General features: G+C 50.2%; 1 protein-coding gene across 2 annotated transcripts in view; it reads right to left on the bottom strand.

The window, feature by feature from the left end:
• Positions 1 to 21,235, bottom strand: part of TPST2 (tyrosylprotein sulfotransferase 2) — a 49,761-nt gene that overhangs the window by 7,860 nt on the left and 20,666 nt on the right. Inside the window, exons 1-2 of one of the 2 annotated variants that reach the window (XM_074321225.2) lie at positions 7,735 to 7,805; positions 2,112 to 3,017 (exon numbers count right to left, since the gene is read on the bottom strand). In XM_074321225.2, coding sequence (XP_074177326.1) covers positions 2,112 to 2,953 — 842 coding nt within the window. In that variant the 5' untranslated portion in view covers positions 2,954 to 3,017; positions 7,735 to 7,805. Of the gene's footprint in view, positions 1 to 2,111; positions 3,018 to 7,734; positions 7,806 to 21,235 lie in introns of those variants that run through there. The other variant, XM_019755584.3, reaches the window with a different exon arrangement.

Raw genomic sequence — 21,235 nt, 5'->3', positions numbered from 1 at the left:
ATTCTTTTTTCCAGCTGTGTAGCACTCCTCCATAGCTTATTTTTCCATTCCCCTAAAGATGGACAATTAGGTTGTTTTCCAACTTTTTGCTGTTACAGTGGCACAACCTCATCTTACACGGGCTTCCTTACTCTCCCCTATAATAGGCTTACCCAGCCACCTGAATCAGGAAGTTCCTTCCAGTGATGGTTCAGGGGTCCTGCAGAATGGCGGGTGGGGAATTTCTGGGACGGAGGGTCTATTTCTAGATGCTTCCATCCCAACTAAGAGATAACTTGGAGAAGAAGAACCGAAACAAAAAAATGTAGCAAAAGGGAGACAGGACCGGGAATGAGAACTAGGGAGGGTGAAAGGGTGTGGATCGTGGGAAGAGTGTGGATTTAGAGTCTACAGACCTGGATTTAAATCTCAACTCTAGCCAATATGTCAAAAATCTCAAATATGTACTTGGCCTTTGCCACAACCCTTGTATTTCCAGGACTTTATGGGACAGAAATAACGTAAGACACATCCCCAAACATGAATGTGAGCAATGCTTGACGTGAGTCAATAAAACTAGAAATAACCAACGTGCTCAAAACCAGGGAGCATTAAACAGAACATGTAACAGAATATTAAATAGAATCTGTAGAGTGGATTATTACTCGGCCATCCAAAATGACATCGCAGAGACGTGCCGGGGGGTCATAGGCAAGTGGCCCCAAATACAAAGTGAAAAGGAGGTTCCAGGGGAACGTGTCCAGTAGGGCTCTGATTTTGTCAATACACCCCCACAGGGACCAGCACGCCATATATCAAAATCTGGATCGTGGGATTCTAGGTTGTTTTCCTTTCTTGTTTTGTGCATTTCCCCAATTCCCTACAATACAGATGTGCTCCTTCGGTAATCTGATGTCTTGTCATGAGAATTTATAAAACGGCAGCTCCAGCACCAACCAGCTAGGGTAGGCAACATGTGGACACGTCACTGCCACGGGGAGGGCTGCTGTAAGGCCGCAGCTCCACTCAGGAGCTGTTGGGGATGGAGCCTGGCAGGGACCAGCCATGAAAGAAACAGGGAGGCATGTCCTGGAAAGGACCATCCTTTCACTGGACTCTCCGGATCAGGATGGAAACATGGAGATGGCACACTTCGATTCTGCACTGTTCGAGGGCTCTGTGTCTCAGGAGAGGGATGGCGTCCTGAAAGGAAGAAGGCAGAAAACAAGGGACAGAAGGAGGGTGGGAGGAGGGATCCAGACACAGAGAGTTTGGGACACAGAGAGTTTGAGAGCACATGCTCTGAAGTCTAACACCCCTGGGCTCAAATCCCGGCACCACACTTTGCTAGCTGTGTGGCCTTAGACCAGTAACTTCTCTCTGAGATTCAGTTTCTTCATCTGTAAAATGGGGATAAGTTCCTACAATGTCTTCAGGTTGCTGTGGGGGTTAAAGGAATAATGTTCGTTGGGGGCTTAACTCAGTGCTTGCCACATAGCAGGTACTCAGTAAATGGTGGTGACGGTGAGGATGATGGGCATACCAATAAAAGCAGTATCAACACTAACAAGAGTAACAGTAATAGTAGCCCCTAACAGGTACCACCCTAGTTGAGGCTCACAGGTATCCATCTGTGATACGCTAGATCTATAAGCTAGAGAGATTGTATACAGATGAGGAAATGGAGGCACAGAGGTTAAATCACTTGCTCAAGGTCACACAGCTGGGAAGTGGCAGAGGTGGGATTCGAATCCAGACAGACTGGTTCCAGAATCTGGGTTCCTAATCTTTACCCACAACACTCTTACTGCAAAGCATGTTTGAAGCTTGCTGATTCTGCCAGAAAAGAGAAGACTGTCCTACTTTTTTTCAGATCATGAAGCTGAGCCTCTCAGAGGTACAGTGACTTGCTCAATGCCACAGAGCTACCAGTTGGGAGATCCGGTTCAAGGCTCCGCTCCTAACCATTCCCCTTCCCAGATCTCCATTACAACAGAGGCCGCTGAGGCTCAGACAGGCATAGTGACTGGCCCAAGGCCACAGAGCTTGGACAGGTGGAGCCCGTCTTCCCAGTCACTGCCTCTGATGCCAGGACTAGGGGTCTGGGTGGAGCGTCGGGGGGCTCCACTCACTTGGACAGGGAAACGCCACCCGGCTTGCCAATGAGGTCCTCGTGATGTAGGACGGCATCGCTCCAGGCAATGCCCAGGAAGTCGAGGATGAGCTTGAGGGAGCGTCTAGGGTGCAACACCAGCTGCTCGTAGTACACGGGCAGGCACTTGTCCTTGCCGACCTCCATGCACTGGGCGTACATCACCTCGATGGCCTTGTTCCACTTGGTGAGGCAGTCGCGGTAGCTGCTGAGGTCGAAGCCCGCGATGGTGACCTTGCGCGTGATCATGGAGTGCACCGAGGCGCGGCCGTCCCGCACCATCAGCAGGAACTTGGAGTTGGGGAACAGGCGCGACAAGTAGACCGAGGACTTGAGTGTGAAGGGGTCCTTGTTGCAGAGCACGCGGGCCGGCTCTCCGTGCTTGGCGATCACCTCCAGGATGAAGGCCTGCATGGCGGCGTCCAGCACCTCGTCGGTCACGCCCGCCTCGTCCAGCCGCAGCTTCTCGCGGCCGGACTTGGACCAGGCCTGGCGCATGGCCAGCACGCGGGGGATGATGCGGGTCTCCTCGCCGCAGCGCACTTCCGGGTGGGCGTCCAGCATGGCGCGCATCAGCGTGGTGCCGCTGCGGGGCACGCCGCCCACGAAGATGAGCGGCATGGCCTTGCCGTAGCGGTACTCCACGTGGTCCGTGCCCATCATCACCAGCTCCTCCTGCTCTGGCCGCATGGCCCGCCGCGGGCTCCGCGGGCCTTCCAGCAGCGCCCGGCACTGCAGCACCTGCTGGCCCAGCTGGACGGCCAGCACCAGGACCAGGGCGCAGCCAGCGGCCAGCAGCGCCCTCCTCACCGACAGGCGCATGCTGGGCCTGGGGTGGGGGGCCTGCTTCAGCGACAGGTCAGCGGGAGGCCCATGGAGCTCACATCTGGGGAGACAAAGGGGGACACACGTGGTGAGGGAGGCCTGTGAGCGGCGGGCCCTTTACCGTACAGACCTCAATGACAGGAAATGTGAGGACGGGGACAGTTGGCAGAACACAACGCTCACCAAGCGGGGCACCTCACTCACCAGATCCTCCAGCCACCGTAGGGGGGTGCTGTCATCACCCCAAAGGATGCTGGAGCCCGACCGCCTGGGTTCAAATCCCTTCCCCCCATTTCCTAGCTGTGGGACCTTGCCCTGTTCCTTAACCACTCAATGCCTCAGTTTCCTCATCTGATCAATAGAAAGGGTAGTAATTATTTTTACACTGACTATCAAAATGTGGAAAATAATAATGCACTAGAACGTCGGACTCCAACAGCACATCATTTCACAAGGAAAGGGCTTTTGCCTGTTTTGTTCATGGCTGTCTCCCCAGTGTCTGGCACCTAGTAGGTGCTCAATAAATATTTATGCAATGTGTCTTGGTGGAATGTGCAGCGCCTGGCACAGAGTGCTATGAAACGATCAGTGAGGAGAGAGGAAGAAACTGAGGCACAGAGAGGTTGCTCGCAGGCACCCAGCTGGGAAGCAGCCAAACCAGGGTCCAAGGTTCGGACCTAGGCCAGCTGGCTCCGGCATCTCCTCTGAATGATCACACTGCACTTGCAGGAGATGCTTTTCAGAAGAAGGTGCAGACTATTCTGGTCTGGGCTTCTTCTAGAATCCTCATCCATACATTCCATCTTCATTCACCAAATACTTATGAAACATGAAAAGGTGCCAGGCACTGTGCTCAGGGCTGGCGACACGAGGTAGCCAGGCCTCTGGTCTCAAGGAGCTTATGTCCTAGTGGGGGTGCCAATGGCCCACGTTACGGCCAGATCATGGTTAACAACCTACAAAGAAATGAGCTGGACACTGTGAGAGGGACCAAGTAGGGGGTGGAGGAGGGAGGTCAGGTAGGGATGGCCTCTCAGAGGAGGTGACATCCAAGCCAAGACCTAGATAAGGAACTGGCCATGTGAAGATGGGGGAGAAGGGTGCTCCAGGCAGAGGGAACAGAGAGTGCGAAGATCCCAAGATGGGAGAGGGTATATTCAAGAACCTGAGAGGAGGCTGCTGGGACTAGAGGGAAGGAAAGGGGGGTGTGGGGGGCAGCTGCCAGGCAGGAGGACAGGGGTAGACTGACTCTAAGGGCAGCCCCTGGGGAGAGAGCCTGCGGGAGAGAGAGTGGAGGTGGGAAGGTCAGTCTGGAAATTCTTGCTGGTGTCCTGGGGAGACTCAGGGACACTGGGACTGTGGGGGTGTCATGGGAATGGGGGGGTGACTTAGGACATGACTTGTGACCCCGAGCCTCGGCTTCTCACCCTTCCCAGGCATTGCTAATAAAGATCCATCTTCAATAGCCATTTTTCAGGAGGGCTTCTTTGAGAAGTAGGGCCCACCCAGCACAGCCACCCCCCTTCTCAGGACACCTCGAATAACAGATCTGTTCTCCTCCCCAGTTTACCCTGAAGGCCATTCAAGTTTACAACCAATGTCCAATAAAGAAGATGCAGACTGCAGACTCAGATACTGCATGGACACTCAGGCAGCCTCTGACCACCCCAGCCCTCTGCCTCTGCTCTACTTCTCAGACTTCGTTTCCTCTCTCATCTCATTCCAGAATCAAAGTGAGGGCTTGAGGTCTCTGGGCCTTCAGGAAGTCAGGCAGGCCTGGGTTCGAATCCCAACTCTGCCACTTCCCGTGTGACTGTGTAGCCTGGGCAAGACTTCACTTCTCTGAGCCTCATCTGCAAAATGGGTCTAAGAGTGCCAACATCGAAGGTTAATCATGAACATTAAACAACCCCCTTAAGAACTTAAGAATGCACCCAGGGTGTAGGGTGCATTCGAAAGGACATTAGTGGTTTCTACCACAATTATTGGTTATTTATTTATTCTAACATTTAATGAGTACCTACGGTGTGTCGGGAGTTGGGCTATGGAGCTAAGCCCCCCAAGTCCGCATACACCATGGACCCACACCTGGGAGGGGGTGAAGGCTTCCTGTTGGAGGCAGCTCTCGTGCTTGAGTTCTTTACAGTGGATAGGTGAAGTTTTGAAGGGCCAAGAAGAGGAGAGAACGGTGTTCCTTGCAAAGGGAACAGCCAGTGCAAAGGCTAGGCGATAACCCATATGACAGGAGCTGCCAGCAGCCTGGGGACCGGTGAAAGGTCTGGAGTGAATAGGGACACAGCCCTCCTCTTTGTGCATGAGGTTCAGCCCAAACCATCCAAGGACCTGGTGTGTAGCTGGACCAAACCCCCATAAGGGCCTGGGCTGCGTGGGGCCCTCAGTCCACAGCAAGTGGAAAATAAACACCAAAGCCAAGGCAACACACAGTCTTGGGCCTGGGGTCGAAACTACTGAGAAGCCCTGGCATTTCCTGGTCATGTGTCTTTGGGAGAGTCACTTCCTCCATCTAAACCACAGTTTCCTCAGCTGCAAAGAGAGATGGGTCCACTGACCTCAAAGGTCACGGGGAGGGTTCTAGAAACAGCTGGCAAAGATGAGTCTCCTCCTGGGGCCACTGAGCAGTGGAAAACAGCTGGAGACCCTCTCCCCAGAAACTCGCTGCAGACAATGTTGGGGGTTCACAGGTCTGCATTCAGGATTTGGCCCTGAATTCAGGATGTGGGATGAGGAACTCTAATTCCAGGGCTACTTTCAGAGGGGAAGGAGTCTGGGCAGGACAGGCAGCCGCTCCGAAATCTCCCCAAGGGCGGGCCCCCTCTATTTCATCAGGTAGCTCACTGAAATTCTCCACTTAGTCCTGAGACAGAATTCTGCTGATGGTTAGTATTTCAGGGCCAAAGCCCCTGGTGGACTGTCAATCACACTTTAGTTTGAATTAGCATAATCACTCTTTCTTCCTGACACTTAGTGGGGAGAGAGAGGATGGAGCTTTAGGGGGAACAGATGGCGACGGAGGAATGCAGAGAAACAGAGGAAAGGGGGTAAGGTGGGAAAGTTCTTTCCAGAAAGGAAAGGTATAGTATGCACGTCACTGTGTGCATGCATGCGTGTGTATACAGCAGCCCCCCCCTTATCCATGGGAGATACATTCTAAGACCCGCCTCCCCCAGTGGATGCCTGAAACTGCGGATAGTACCAAACCCTATGAATACTATGTTTTTTCCTACACATACATACCTGTGATAAAAGTTTAAACAACTTTTGCACTTTGGGTCCATTACTAAGTAAAATAAGGGTTACATGAACACAAGTATTGTGATACTGTGATGGCTGATCTGATAACCTGGGGGGTTACTAAGGGACTAACAGGTGGGGAGCACATACAGGGTGGAGGTGCCAGACGAAGGGATGGCTCACGTCCCAAGTGGGACAGGGAGAGATTTCATCATACTAGTCAAAATGGCGCACAGTTTAAAACTTATGAATTGTGTATTTCTGGAACTTTCTATTTAATATTTTCGGACCCCAGTTGACCACAGGTAACCGAAACTGTGAAAAGTGAAACTGCGGATAGGAGGGGACTCTCAAGGTTGTTCGGGTTGGAAGTGATTTGGATACTCAAGGCCACGGGGCAAGGCCTGGAAGAAGAGATTCGACAGAATAAGGAACATGTTATCAACTCACCAGTTTTGCTCACTACTGTTCATTCAATTGGCAACGGCACTTTAAAACAAAACACCTGAGTGTTGTGTTTCTGTATCTATTGAGCACATACTCCGCTAAAGCTTTTCCCATGCGTCCTGTAATGGGATCCCCTCCTACTTCTGGGGTAGGAATCCCTTACTCTAGCAGCTCAAAGATACGAAGCAACTTGTGCCATGTCTCACGGCCAGAGGGACCAGGCTGAGGCTGTTCACTGTCCTTGGACAGGCCCCAGCAAGAGGCCCATGTCTGCCACCAGAAGACAACAGCTCAGAGCAGGCAGGTCAGACATGAGCAGAAGGCAGCAAAGACCTGGAGGGTAGACTGAGAAGCAAAAGCAGGGAGACTCGGCAGAGAGAAAGCAGCTGGCAACCTATAAAGCAGAAGGCAGCTAGCTCCCTGGCCAGCCAGAGCCAGGAACCCAGTGCCACTCCAGAAGGGGCCAGAGGGCCCAGCTCAGGAACCTGGGCCTGCCCTCCACCTCACCACCCCGTGGGACCCCGTCAAGGGAGATGTCCCCACATCCTGGCAGTGAGGAGGATGGGTAAGAACCTCAGACTTGGAGCCCTACAGCCCCAGATTCAAATCCCGCCTCTGCCACTTGATGTCCTGGACAAGGGACTTCATCATCCTGAAGCTTCTGCTTTTCCTCCAAAAATAAAAAGGGATGATACTAACCTTTGCTCTGGGAGCTATTAGGAGGTTCAGGGAACTTGTGCGTGAGCACCCCAGAAGCACGAGCACTGGTGAAATGGGATGCGGAGGGTTTGGATTCTGGCTTTGAATCTTCTCAAGGATGCTGGATAAGACCCTGCCCACTCTAGGACTCCGCTTTCTCTATCCGATGACCAGGAGAACCAGCTTCCTAAGAGACGTGGACAAGCAGAAGCCTGGCCTCTCCCTGCTGCTGGCATCAGCTTTGTCTAGCACCAGATTTCTAACAGAGAGAACACTGCACGTGGGCGGTGGGGGTGCTCAGTGGCCCAGTGAGGGCAGCTGGCTGTGCCCAGGGCTGTCTCAGGAGGAGCTGGGAAGCTGGGTCTTTGGGCGGCACTTACCTCCCTGGGCAGTCTGATCCCGGGGCTCCAGCCCTAGTGGCCACTTGCCAAGGCTGTCTACTGGCTGACTCCTGCAGAGCAGAGGAGACGGGTGGGTGCTATGGAGAGGGGCTGGGCACACTCAGATGGGCAGAGGCTCTCTGAGGCACCCAACAGTGATATGGGGGAGAAGTACTCTGGGGGACAAGCTGCAGGGCGGGGGAGACCATCTCAGCCTAAGATGTCACAGGTGGGGTCTGAATTCACCTGGTCCTATAAGGAATGAACCGGCTCACTTCTCAGGCAGAGAGGTGTGACCTGAGAATCTGAGCTAAGGCACAGCTGCCTCATCGAGCCCCTGCATCTCTGATAACCCATTTCACTGATGGGCCACTTGAGGCCCACGAGGGGAAATCATTTCACAGAATCACATGTTGAGTCTGAGAGTCAACTTCCTTCCTCTCTGTCCCATTTCAAGAGGCAGAGTGGTTAAGAACAGTTCTGGAGTTGGACAACCCGCTGACTACATGGTCTGTCACTCCACTGAGCCTCAGTTTTCCCATTCTGTAAAAGGGGCTATTGGGAGGTTTCGACAAGATAATAGCAAGTACTCAAAAATCTCGGCTATTATTTTATTCGTACCGTGATGAAAATAAGCTGGGTGGAGGCTGTTACAGCATTTCCTGGTCCTCTCTCTCTTCCTACTCTGACTGCTCACTTCTATGCAGTTTTTTAAATCCTTGAAAGACCAGCCCAATTAGTACATCTAAACCCAGATGGTGAAGGGTTCTCAGGTGTCACCACAGCAACCAGCTCCCTCCCTGCCCCACCTCCAAGCTACAGAATACACAGGCCTGGCACTTCTGGGACATGGATGGCCAATGATGGGAGGCCTGCGTCTTGGAACAAGTAAGAACAATTAGGGACCAGGCACTTGCAGGGGCGAGATGGCTCCGGCCCAGCTGCCCTTGAGCAGCCCCTGAAATGCCAGAGAGCTCAGCCTTGCAGGGAGAAGGGACAGGGCTGTCAGAGCCTTCAGTCACTTCGAACTCCGTGTCCAAAGTGGGAGCACTCACCACTCATTTAAATACCTGTGTATTTAAATTTAAAGTAAAATTAAATAAAATGTAAAATTCAGCTCCTCATTTGCACTGGCCACATGTCACGTGCCCGGCAGCGACTACTGCACAGTGCCAATCTAGAATAGGCTGGGCAAACGGTGGCCCAGGGGCCAAATCTACCCCTGGGCCTGTTTTTCTGTCTGGCCTGAGAGTGGCTTTTACCTTTCTTTTTTTTTAAAGGGAAAGAAGAGGAGGAAGAGGAGGGGGAGAGGAGGGAAGAAAGAGAAGCAGCAACAACAACACCCCTGTACGCTGCACAAAACCGGAAATATTTACTCTCTGGCCATTGATAGGAAACATTTGCAGACTCCAGTCCCATCATTTACACAAAGTTCTGTCGGACAGCGAGGACTTAGAAGATGAATGAGAGGCATGGGGATGGGGGTCAAAGAGCCCCCCTTTTATTACAGGAGGAGCGGCCACGTTTATTATGTACCACGGTGTATTTAACACCAGGCCAAGGGCTTTCCAAGCCCTGTGTCATTTTATCCTCACAACAGCCCCCCACGGCGAGGGCCCTGGTTCTCCAGTGTATGGAATGATAAAAGTCATGTGGGTGGGTGCCAGGTGAGCATGACTTTGCCAAAAAGCGAACACCAAATCAATCAAAGCAACCAGCAAACAAAACAAACCACAGGTTTAAAAAAAAAAAAAAAAAAAAAAGGACAAGAAGGAAACAGGCTCAAAATGCCACCAGGGGTGGTGTTCTGATGGTAAGTGATAATATTTTGCTCTGAAAAACATACTTTCATGGTGCTGTCATACTGTCTTTCTACATAATACTTTCTATGTAATATAAATACTTTCTCTATAATATAAAATGACCAGTATTTTTAAAAATTATGTGGCAGGCACAGTAGGGGGGCAGACTGTTCGGGCTCAAATCCCGGCTCCACCAGCCACTGGCTGTGTGCCCTTGGCAAGTCACTTACTGTCTCTGAGCCTCAGTTTCCTTACCTGTAAAAAGGGAATAACAATGCCTCACAGGAGCTGCACATATGGCCCCTGGGCCCCTGAAACCAGGGCCACTGTGGCCACTGTGAACCAGGAACTTGCCTCGTAGAGGCTCTGGGAGGTGTAAATAAGTTAGATCAGTGCCCGGCACACAGTGTGTGCTATTTACATGTTGGCTTACATTTTCTAATTCCAGCCTCAGTAGAAACTTTTAAGATGGGGGTTTTTATCCCCACCTGATAGGTGAGGAGATCAAAGCTCTGAGAGCTGAAGTGTTTAGCAGAAACCCCACAACTAGTGAGAGGAAAAGCCAGTTTCCAAATCTGGCTCTGTGCCCAAGATGACATGCTGTGCATTGCATCATGGCAGCTCATAAAATGGGGGCAGCAGGAGAGGATGGGAGGGGGCTTTGCTAGCTCTTTCCATTGACCCATGGGCTGCCCTGAGTGACCACTGGAAGGGAGGGGAGGGGGGAAAGGGCTGTTCAATCTTTGAGATCCCTTTAGACCCAGATTCATTCATTCCACAAATGTTTATTGAGCACCTATTATGTGCCAGGCACTGAGCACACCAGGGGCAGCACAGAGGCCCCACCCTCATGGAGCTGACATTCTAGTGGGGAGCAAGGAAATCAGCATGTGAGACAGTAATTACACCTGTGACAGATACTTGGAAGGAAATGCCCCTGGTGGGAGGGGGAACCATGCCCTGGCCGGGGGTGGGGGTGGGGGGGTGGGTGTCATAGAAAGAGGTGATATTTACAATGAGACCACACTGATTTGGGTTCAAAAGCATTTGAACTTTCTGAGCATTTCTCCAAGCTCAGCCGATCAAGAGGTTCCCAAGACAGGGGAGGGGGGCTGGAGCACACACTGCCAGGTAACGTGGCGGGTCACTGCACTTACAGAGTGGCCTTGGAGGGGTGCCCAGTGCCCATATTCCCGAGCTCAGCCATCAGCCCTGCAAGCCCTCCTCGTGGGAACCAGCTTCCAAACATTCCATCGCCATAGCTACCAACTACCCCTCTGGCCCTAACACTGTCCCTACCCCCAACCCTCCCGTGCTGAACTGGGAGACCAAGTCTCTCTCTGGCAGGACCTCTGGGGACCAGGGACCTCTGACCCACTCTGGCAGGAAACCAGCCAAGAAAAGCCTGCTAGATTCCACGGGGCGAGGGGAAGAGAAAAATAATTATTCCGAGGTTCTGTACATGGCTTAAGCACAAGTGTGTGGAGTGGTTTAAGAGGGACGCAGAGAAGGCAGGCTGGCACACTGCCTCAAAAATGAGCTCGGGCTTATTACGCACTATTGTGTGTGAGGTTCTGAGCTCAGGGACTCTGCAGACATCACTGAATTTTCTCCTCTCACCCCCACCTATTATCCCACTTCACCCTCCATTATCAACCATCCATTTACCGGGCTCAGAGAGGTGGGGTCACCTGCTCAAGGCCGCACACATGGTAAGCACGGGAGCCAGGAGGAAAATTGGAGCCTTTCTCCCTCTCTCTCCATAGCTCATGCTCCTGGATCTAGGAGCTCTCTTTCCTGACTTGCTTTGCATTTTTTACCTAAAATGATCAAGGCAGGGCCCCCACCCCCACCCCATGCTTCCCCACCTCCCATTTGGCCCAGTTCAGCACGGTTAGGCACAAGCTGGGAGTGGGAAATGATGAGGCTGGGGGTCACATCTTGGCTCCCCCACTCAGAGTCTGGATGTCCTGAGTCACTCTGGGGTGGCTCTCTGAGTCTCAGTGTTCTCATCTGAGAAATGGGACTAACACCTGGAGGAAAGAGTCATGGGGAACTCCAAAACTTCCATCAGGCTTGGCCTGAGGTCAACCTGTAAAAATGCCAGTACTGAATATTATGACCACTGTCATCACAGCACAGGGACCGAGACTGAAAGGGACATATAACCTGAGAAACAAGTGGCCTGGGGAGGTGGGTCGGCACACTACGTCTGTGCATGGCCAGAAAGCCAATGACTTTGGTTCTTTGGTCAGTGGTCTCGTGCAGGTACTGCACTCAGCCTTTGCAGCAGGACAGCAGCCCTAGGCAACAGATGCGGGAATGCGCCTGGCTGTGTTCCAGGAAAGACTACTTACAAAATCAGGCGGAGAGCTAGCCTGCCAACCTCCTGGCCTGCAGCATGAAAAGACGGTATCCTCGGAACTTGGGCAAGCCCAAGGAAAGCAAATGCAGTGAGCGGCTGTGAAACCAGTGTGTAGTTTGGTTCTGGGCCCCTTCTCGGAAGGGCCAGTAGGACTCATAGCCAGTCTTTGGTGGGTGAGAGAAAAATAAAAAACTTGGGAAAGCAAATAGTTTTAAAAAAACGAAGCATACGCGTGCACACAGAATCATCTGGCATCAAGTAAAGACTTAAGGAAAGAGACTCGTACGCACCTGGCACTTTTCTGTACGGTTTGCCTCTAACAACCCTAGAAGGCAGGTACTATTATTAGCCCATCTGACAGAAGGGGAAGCTGAGGCTCAGGGGAAGTGCTTGGTCCGAGGTCACACAGCTGGTATCTGGTTGAGTCTGAACTGGAACGTAGGTCCCCACTGCTAGAACCCAAGCTCTTAAGCACCCTGGCCCCCAAATCCCCACCCTGTCCAATACACAGATGGGAAAGCTATTTGTCCGACTCTGGGCCCTGGTCTCCAGGCTTCCTGCTTGGGAAAATGGGGCCCCCACCTGGTAAACAATACAAACAGGAGGGGCCCAGAGTGACCTTCTGGGGGCCAGGGCTTCGTCTGTCTCTCTCTCTCTCTCTCTCTTTCTCTCTCTCTCTCTCTCTCTCTCTCTCTCCCTCCCTCCCTCCCTCCCTCCCTCCCGCGCGCGCACACACACACACACACACACCCACACACACACACACCCACCCACCCCTGTCTCCATTCCTCTGCAGAGAAGCTGCCAGACATGGGAGAATAAGCGCTGGACTAGGAGTCTACACACCCGGCTTGAAGCCCTGGTTCTACTGACCAGTACCGTGTTTCCCCGAAAATAAGACCGGGTCTTACATTACTTTTTGCTCCAAAAAACACATTAGGGCTTATGGTCAGGGGATGTCATCCTGAGAAATCATGCTAGGACTTATTTTCCGGTTAGGTCTTACTTTCGTGAAAATGCAGTAGCAATAAAGCCCTGGGGGGGAGGGGGGGAGAAGGGAGAGGAAGGTGTTACCTAACTTCTCTGGGCCTTGGTTTCCTCATCTGTGAAATGGGGATGCTAATAGCAGCAGTGAGGATTAAATAAATGAACGGATATACAGCACTCAGACAGAGCTCTGTTACCATCCCAATTTCTTCCCTTTAGCATGGTCTCAAACTTCCCAGGGCATCAGAATCTCCTGAAATTGTTAAAAGACACAGCCCTGGCTCCTGCCCCCACAGATTCCAATTTGCAAGTTATGAGATGGGGCCCAGGGATCTGCATGACCAAGTGTGGTCCCTTCCTCCTGCTCTACGAAATGCTGCTGAGGGCACTGAGTTCAGCATTTGAGGACTATTTCCTGGGCACCCACCCACACCAGGCAAGAGGAACGCAACGCTCATAGCGTGTGGGGGGGTCAAAAGTTGGACAGGCCCCCCTACAATGTGGGCTCGGCCACGCATCAGCTGTGTGACTTTGACCCAGAGACTTCTCCTCTCTGCGCCTCATTTGCCTCACCTGCAGAATAAGGGTGCAAACAGCACCTGGCCAGGCGGCGTGAGGCTGGCACAGGGGTGAGCTCATGACATTAGCGACGATTACTCACAGGTACGATTATTTCTTAGGACAAACAGGTCTGCCTTTAAGGAGTGCCACAGCAGCAGACACAGGAGAGGCAGGCAAGCCACTAAGAAAGGGATGGACGTCATGAGGGGCATGTGCAGGGGCCTGTGGGAGCACCGACCGCGGAACGCTGGAGTGGTCCAGGCACACACCTAGTGGACAGACAGACGGACACCACTGCTGACCTCCCAAAACAACCATGAGGGAGAAAGCTCCCCTCTGACCAGGGCACAAATAAGAAACAAGACAGGGGAGGTGGCTGCCCACGCTCACAGGTGCAGGACAGCGTCAACACTTGAACCTGGGTCTAATTAAGTCTTCAACCTTTTTTGAGCCAGGGACCGTTTCGGCCAGCTGGTGAAATCTACGGGCTCTTTCCCAGAAGAGTGTTTTTATACAGAATAAAATACAGAGGATTAAAAGGATACCAACTATAGTAAAACCTGGCTAAGAACACTGATGAAAAAACTGCTGCGAGGTCGTAACCCACATGCTCCTTGATTAGCACAATAAATGACAAGATGAGGGGCAGGCCTCATAATGACGGCCCTTTGCCTGTAGTGATGAGAAGAGAGATGCATGGCAAGTGAAACGGGATATAAAGATATATGTGGTTTCTCTTAGTGACCAGGGCTCGCCTGCCACGATTTGTCACCTACCCTGACACCTGGAGGAAGTGTTAAATTGGGCCAATAAAGATGTCATTTCCCTATCCTAATTCCTGAGCCCCTGGGGGCCATCCACAGACTGTGGCTTCCGGGACCTTGGCAGGCACCTGGGCTCCCATTCTGGCCCCTTCCTGCCCATTTCCTCTCTCCACCATCAAACACAAGAGTGGCGGGGGTTTGTACCAGGAAAAACTTGATGGCATATTTGGAGCATGGTTCGGGTGTTTTGATTTTGTTCAAAAAACATAAACGCAGGAAACAACAGAACTCTTATGAAAGCAGCAAGGTGTCCACCCATGCTGGCACCACAGGCTGGCACGTGACCGTGGATATTCACTCAAGTCAGAAGTGAGTGGAGGACATTTGGGACTGGAGTGGAGTGACCTCGGCCCCAGATGTTGTACACATGGCCTCGAGGGCAACAGAACAAGCAGCTGACAGCAGAGGACGAGAGATAGACGAGAGCCCATCTGAAAGGTGGACAGAGCCCCAGGGCCTATGGTCAGCCAGCTTGGGTGGGCTCTGCCTGTGCTCCAGACCCCGAGCGGCGTCCTCTCCTTTCTCTGGGCCTCGGTTTCCTCATCTGTCAAGTGGGGGCCAACAATTCTTACCAGCCAGGCTGCTGAGAGGATTAAGGGAGATGGACGCTTCACCGTGAGGAAGACCAGTGGCTGTGGCTGATACATTTCAATGATTTGAGAGATGTATGTCCCCGCCAAATCTGCTAGTTCAAAGTCAGCAACAGTGGGCAGGAGGGCAGGGAAAAGGTCAGCAGGGACCAGGCTGTCCCAGGCCTTGACTGCTAAGTAAGGAGCCTAGGGTTATCCTGGGGCGGTAGGAAATTGGGAGTGCGGGCTGGGTTGGGGTCTGAGCGGGGGACACAGGCTCTCTCTGGAGTAGGACAGCTTAGAAGATGAGGGACCAGGTAAGAGCTGCTGGAGAATCCAGGGAGCCACTTCAAAGACAGGAGGTGGGAAGGGAGAAGGGAGAAACACGAAAAGGAGCCAAATGCTGTGGGCCACAGGAGAAGGTGACATGGAGAAAGGCTCCCACTCTATCCTCACAGCCTTTCTCGGGTGGGCCTCAGCTGTCAAATGGAGAGAATCTGCTGGGCGGAGGAAGGGAGGCAGTGGCAGACAGGGCTTCGCCACCCTACAGAGAGCAACAGGTCTGCCTGGCAGGACCAGCCTGAGGACGTGAGGCCTTCTCCATGCGCACAACATTTATGGAGGTGCCACCAAATTCAGCCATCAAAAGCATTAATAGTTGAATGCAGTATTTTTGAATGAACACCCAAAAAACTATGACGAACGAAAAATTAAAATTTTAGGGAGGATAAAAACATGGTACTCTGCCAAGCCACACTGGGCCCGAGACAGAAGGAAAAATCAGTAATACTGATCCTGACTTCATTTAAAATTTTGATATATTGTTCAGCATGGATATTTCTACATTGATTTAGATTTTTGTGGGTAATAGCTTTATTGAGAGATAATTTACATGTCATACAATTCACCTATTTAAAGTGCACAATTCATTACAGTGGGGTAAAGACAGTCTATTCAATAAAGGGTGCTGGGAAACCTGGACAGACACGTGCAAAAAAATGAAGCTGGACCACCTTCTTACACCATATACAAAAATAAATTCAAAATGGCTTAAAGTCTTAAATGTAAGATCTGAAACCATAAAATTCCTAGAAGAAAATATAGGAAGAAACTTTACAGACATTACCCGGAATAAGATTTTTACTGATATATCCCCTCAGGCAAGGGAAGTAGGAGAAAAAATAAACATGTGGGATTACATCAAACTAACGTTTTTTCACAGCAAAGGAAACCATCAATAAAACAAAAAGGGATCCTACTGAATGGGAAAAGATATTTGCCAATGATATATCCGATAAGGGTTAATATCCCAAATTTATAAAAAAAATCACTCAACTCAACTCCCAAAAAACAAACACCCCAATTAAAAAATGGGCAGAGGACATGAAGAGACATTTTTCTAACAAGGACATACAGATGGCAAACAGACATATGAAAAAATGCTCAACCTCACTAACCATTAGAGAAATGCAAATAAAAACCACAATGAGATACCACCTCACCCCAGTCAGAATGTCTATCATCAATAAATCAACAAACAACAAGTGCTGGCGTGGATGTGGAGAAAAGGGAACGCTTGTGCACTGTTGGTGGGATTGCAGATTGGTGCAGCCACTATGGAAAACAGTGTGGAGGTATCTCAAAAATCTGAAAATGGAACTACCTTATGATCCAGCAATTCCACTCCTAGGTATCTATCCGAAGAAATCCAAAACTCTAATTCAAAAAACTTTATGCACCCCTATGTTTATTGCAGCACTATACACAATAGCCAAAACATGGAAACAACCGAAATGCCCATCGGTAGACGACTGGATTAAGAAACTGTGGTACATTTATACAATGGAGTATTACGCAGCCATAAAGAAAGAAATCTTACCATTTGCAACAACATGGATGGACCTAGAGAACATTATGTGAAGTGAAATATGTCAGACAGAGAAAGACAAATACCATATGATCTCATTTATATGTGGAGTCTAAAGAAAAGAATAAATGAATGAACTAATCAGAAACAGTCTCAGAGACATAGAGGAAAAAATGAGGGTTGCTTGATCGGGGGGGAATAAGGGGGAACGTGAGGGGATTAGAAAGCACAGTCAGCAACCACAAGATTGCCATGGGGTTACGAAAGTCAATTTGGGGAACGTAATCAATAATTTTGTAGATTATGTAGGGTATCCGATGGACTCTTGTCCTATTAGGGAGACCACCTCAGGGAAGATGTAGATGCCTGATCACTGCGCTGTACACCTGAAGCTGAAGCTGAACAATAATGAATGTCAATTACAAGTTTATATATATATATGTATATAGTTACAAGAAGCGGAGTACAGCATTAGGAATAAAGACAGTGGAAATGTAACGGCTGTGTGCGATGTCAGAGGGGTAGTGGATGGGGAAAAGGGGTTGACACAGTGTGAGGGATATAAATGATAAACGTCTATTACATTGTTTTGTGCACCTGAAACTAAAAAAAAAAAAAAAGTGTGCAATTCAGCAGTTTTTAGTATATTCACACCATCACCACAATCACTTTTACAATGTTTTTATCACCCCCCCAAAACCTTCGACCTTTAGCTATCACCCTCATCCCCGCCCCTGGCAACCACTAATCTACTTTGTCTCTATGTATTTGCCTCTTCAGACGATTTCCTATCAATGGACTAGTTTCCTTCATTTAGCATAATGTTTTCAAGGTTCATCCATTGGTTTTGATTATTTTAAAATTTGCATTGAAATATTATTTATCTTGACTACTGAGCTTTTTGGCACTCCCTTCAATTTTGTACCTGAGGCACCCTAACCGCAGCCCTGCTGCCTGGGGCCCCACCAGGCCGAATCCGGGTTTTTACAAACCACAAATCAACACATGGTTCTGCTCACATCTGCACCCAGGAGTCAGGGAGCTCTGGAGCCCCTGAAGTCACCTCAGCCTGGTTAGCAGGGGCTGCTGAGAGCCGCTCAAGGAAACCCATGTCAACTGGTGGAAACTGGTTCCCCACAAGGCCCCACTCATTCTGAAACTATACTGTCTCAACTTGCCCAGAAAAATTCTACTGCTTCTGCTTTGCAGGGGGCATTTATTGAGCTCCGGCTGTATATGCCTCTCCAGTCACTTCATTCCTTTTCCTCAAACAGTCAAGGTGCACCCACTAACACAGGCAGCAAGACCAGGAAAAAGGCAGGGGACAGGGGTCAGGGGGCCACGGAGATGGGTTGTTTTCTGCTCCTCTCTGGCTGGGCAGCTCTGAGCAAGACACTCAGCTTCTCTGGGCCTTGGTTTCCTCATCTGTTAAATGGGACACACAGGGAGTTCTCCTCACAGGGCTGCTGAGAGGAAACAAGGACCGTCCTTGGTGAACTGTCACTTAACAATGCAGGTGAATGCTCGCTCACGCTCAGCGGGCGTGGCACTAAGGGCCTTCTGAACACAGCACCAGCTGATGCTCCCAGCTGCCCTGGGAGGGAGGCATCATGATGTCTCATTTAACAGACGAGGCAGCAGAGAGAGGCTCAGGGAAGTTAAGCACTTTGTCCACCACCGCATAGCTAGAAGGGGCCAGGCCAGGATTCACACTGAGGTCTAACTCTAAAACACCGAGTCTAAAATCGAGCTGGCTTCATCTGCCTCGTTATGTGACAGGCTCCTCCATTCAAAGATCCCACGCGGGTCCTTATGGGTTTAAGGGAGCACAACACACATGAACAGCTCCCCAGGGGGTACAAAAGCCCACCTCTGGGAACCCCAGCCTTCCCTCTAGCTGTCCTGCGAGGTGGTGGGTACACCTCAGTCCTGTCTTTATCCAAAGAGCACGTCCCTTCCACATAAAGTTTAGTCACCTCTGAGGGCAGGGAGGGGCTGGCCAGCCTGGAAAGGTAGAGCAGAGAGTACTCCCCAGGCCAGGACATGGAAAGTGGGTTCCAATCCTAGCTGCAATGCACTGCACAGCACCATGCAACCAGGACATGCCTCTTCCCTCTCCAGGACTCAGTTTCCCTACTGCTGACTTTCAGGGGCAGGCTCAACTCTGCCTCCCTCCCCTGCCCCACCTAACTTCGACGGCTAGAACCTGACTTGGTACTCTGGGTAAGATTTCACCTGAAAAAGGAGTCCATGGTTAACAGTGACAAAAGTACAAAAAAGTGTCAGTGTTCCCTCCTGTGAAAGGAGGACGATGACAGCATCCGCCTCCATGGGTTGCTGAGAGGGAATAAGACAATATATCTGAAATGTTTACAGAAGCGCTGGACGCATGCTAACTCTCCAACACTCGGGGCCCAGGATGCCCCAACACGCCCAACTCTCTGAGACGTAAGCTGTGAAGGTGACCTTGGACGAGACTCTTAACCTCTCTGAATCTCAGTGTCCCCACCTGAAGATGGAATCTACTTTACAGGCTGTTGAGAGGGCACCACAGCTCAGGGTGACCACGGCAGGTAACCCGGCGCCTGGCACCCTGGACACTCTTAAGGAACAGAAACCACTGTATCCAAGGTCCCCCAGAATTCACAGGGACAAGCCTTGGCCACCCATACTCTTAAAGCTTGGGGAAACCATCCAGCTAAGTCAGTCTGGATTTCACCCCAGACGGGCTCTGGAAAATTCCTGCAGGCAGGTGCCTCTCCTGCCCAGGAGGAGGGGCTGTTTCCAGCAGGAACACTCACCCTTTCTTTGGCCAATGCTGCATTTCAGCTACCGCAGACCACAGTGGCTTCTCCTAATTGGCTTTCCTTCCGTGGCCAGCACCCCGCTGGCCTGCCTCAAAGACACAGGGCACCATGAGAACACGGGAGGTGAGGCACATGGCAGGCTTGCCCAATGGTTAATACTTTCACCACGTCAACCGATTTCAAGTTTTTCCCCCCCAAATGTGTCAAAATCCACAAAAAATAAAAAGTTGATATTTTGACTATTTTATGCAGTTAAAAATAACATTTTGAGCTGCTTTGTATATAAATGACATAATTTTTATTTTAAACCTGTGTTATATGGTAATACATTTACCATTATATTGAATTTTAGCAAAAAATACTCAAAACATACTAAGTGACATCAATTAGATTTAAGTATAGATAAATTAGAATCTAATGGCATTGCTGACATAAAACATGTATTACAAAACGTGACACAACATGGCATACAAACATCTTTGTCCTTGATAGTGCAAGCCACAGGAAAACATTAAAAAATCACGTAAATAGAGAAAAGTCTTGTAAATGGAAATATTCATTCGGATATAGCCGAACATCGCAGCAAAAGGGTTAATGCCATAGGTGGAGGGCTCGGGAGGGGCTGCCTCTGCGAAGGACAGACCATAAGACCTGGGTTTGCTTAACTTCAGTGGCCTCAGTTTCCTCATCTGTAAAATGGGGCTGAACTACCTGCCTCAGAGGGCTGCAGGGATGAGTCAAGTGCTTAGGACTTGGCAGGAGGGAGATTTCAGTAAATGCCAGCTATTAATTTACCATCATATCTCATTAGATATTCTAATTAAATATTCATGGCACAACCCGTAACAGACCTGGATACGACTGTAAAAAAGGATTCATTACCCTGACAGACATCTGGGATAGCCTGTTAGGTGATAAATAGGTTATCTGATCCTATTCTGGTAAATATTTATGTTGGAAAAATACTTCAGAAAGGTATACCCTAAAAGGCTAACTGGGGCGTCATTTATGTGTCCTTTTTACCCCCTGAATTCTCTAACTTTTCTACAGTGGATATATATCTACGTCAATGATATGATCCAAAATAAAGGAATAGAAAAATGAAATCAGAGTGGTATCTAGGTTTGTTACGTAATTTTGAGACCTTGACTCCCAGAATACAGAACCAGCCTTGGAGAAAGCCTGGTAGCTTTGGAGAAAGCCTGGTCCAAGTCCAGAGAGGACAGTCTAGCCAAGATCACACAGCAAGGTCACGGAGCAGCCGGGCCTGGCCCAGCTCTCCAGACACCCAGACCTGGGCTCCTCTCTGCTGGCATCATGCTGGTTCATTCTCCCAACAAAATTAGGCAGGCTGGCCTCCTGCTTAAAAGTCCGACTCCATAGTTAGGCTGCAGACCCTGGCTGGGCCATGGCTACATGACCTTGGAAAAGACACTTAACCTTTGTGAGCATCAGGCTCCTCATGTGGAAAATGATAATCAGACTTGCAGTAATGCTATATGGCTTTTGTAAGGATTAAGTAAGATAATGCATGTAAAGCACTTAGTAGAATGCCTGGCAAACAGCAGGTGCTCTAATTATTATTACTATCACTATTATTGGTATTTGGAATCTAGCTATGTCATGGAGAATCTTTTGTATGATAATAGAATGCTAAGCCAGCAGGCACAGGAAGGCAATTTAGACTTGGGTACTAGGGAGCCATGGCAGGTGTTTGAG

The sequence above is a fragment of the Rhinolophus sinicus genome, chromosome 9, assembly GCF_057876585.1.
Source record: "Rhinolophus sinicus isolate RSI-liver-muscle chromosome 9, RSI-T2T, whole genome shotgun sequence".
NCBI classification, from domain to species: Eukaryota; Metazoa; Chordata; class Mammalia; order Chiroptera; family Rhinolophidae; genus Rhinolophus; species Rhinolophus sinicus.
The sequence above is the reverse complement of the archived record's forward strand: the minus strand, read 5'-3'. Positions and strand labels throughout refer to the sequence as shown.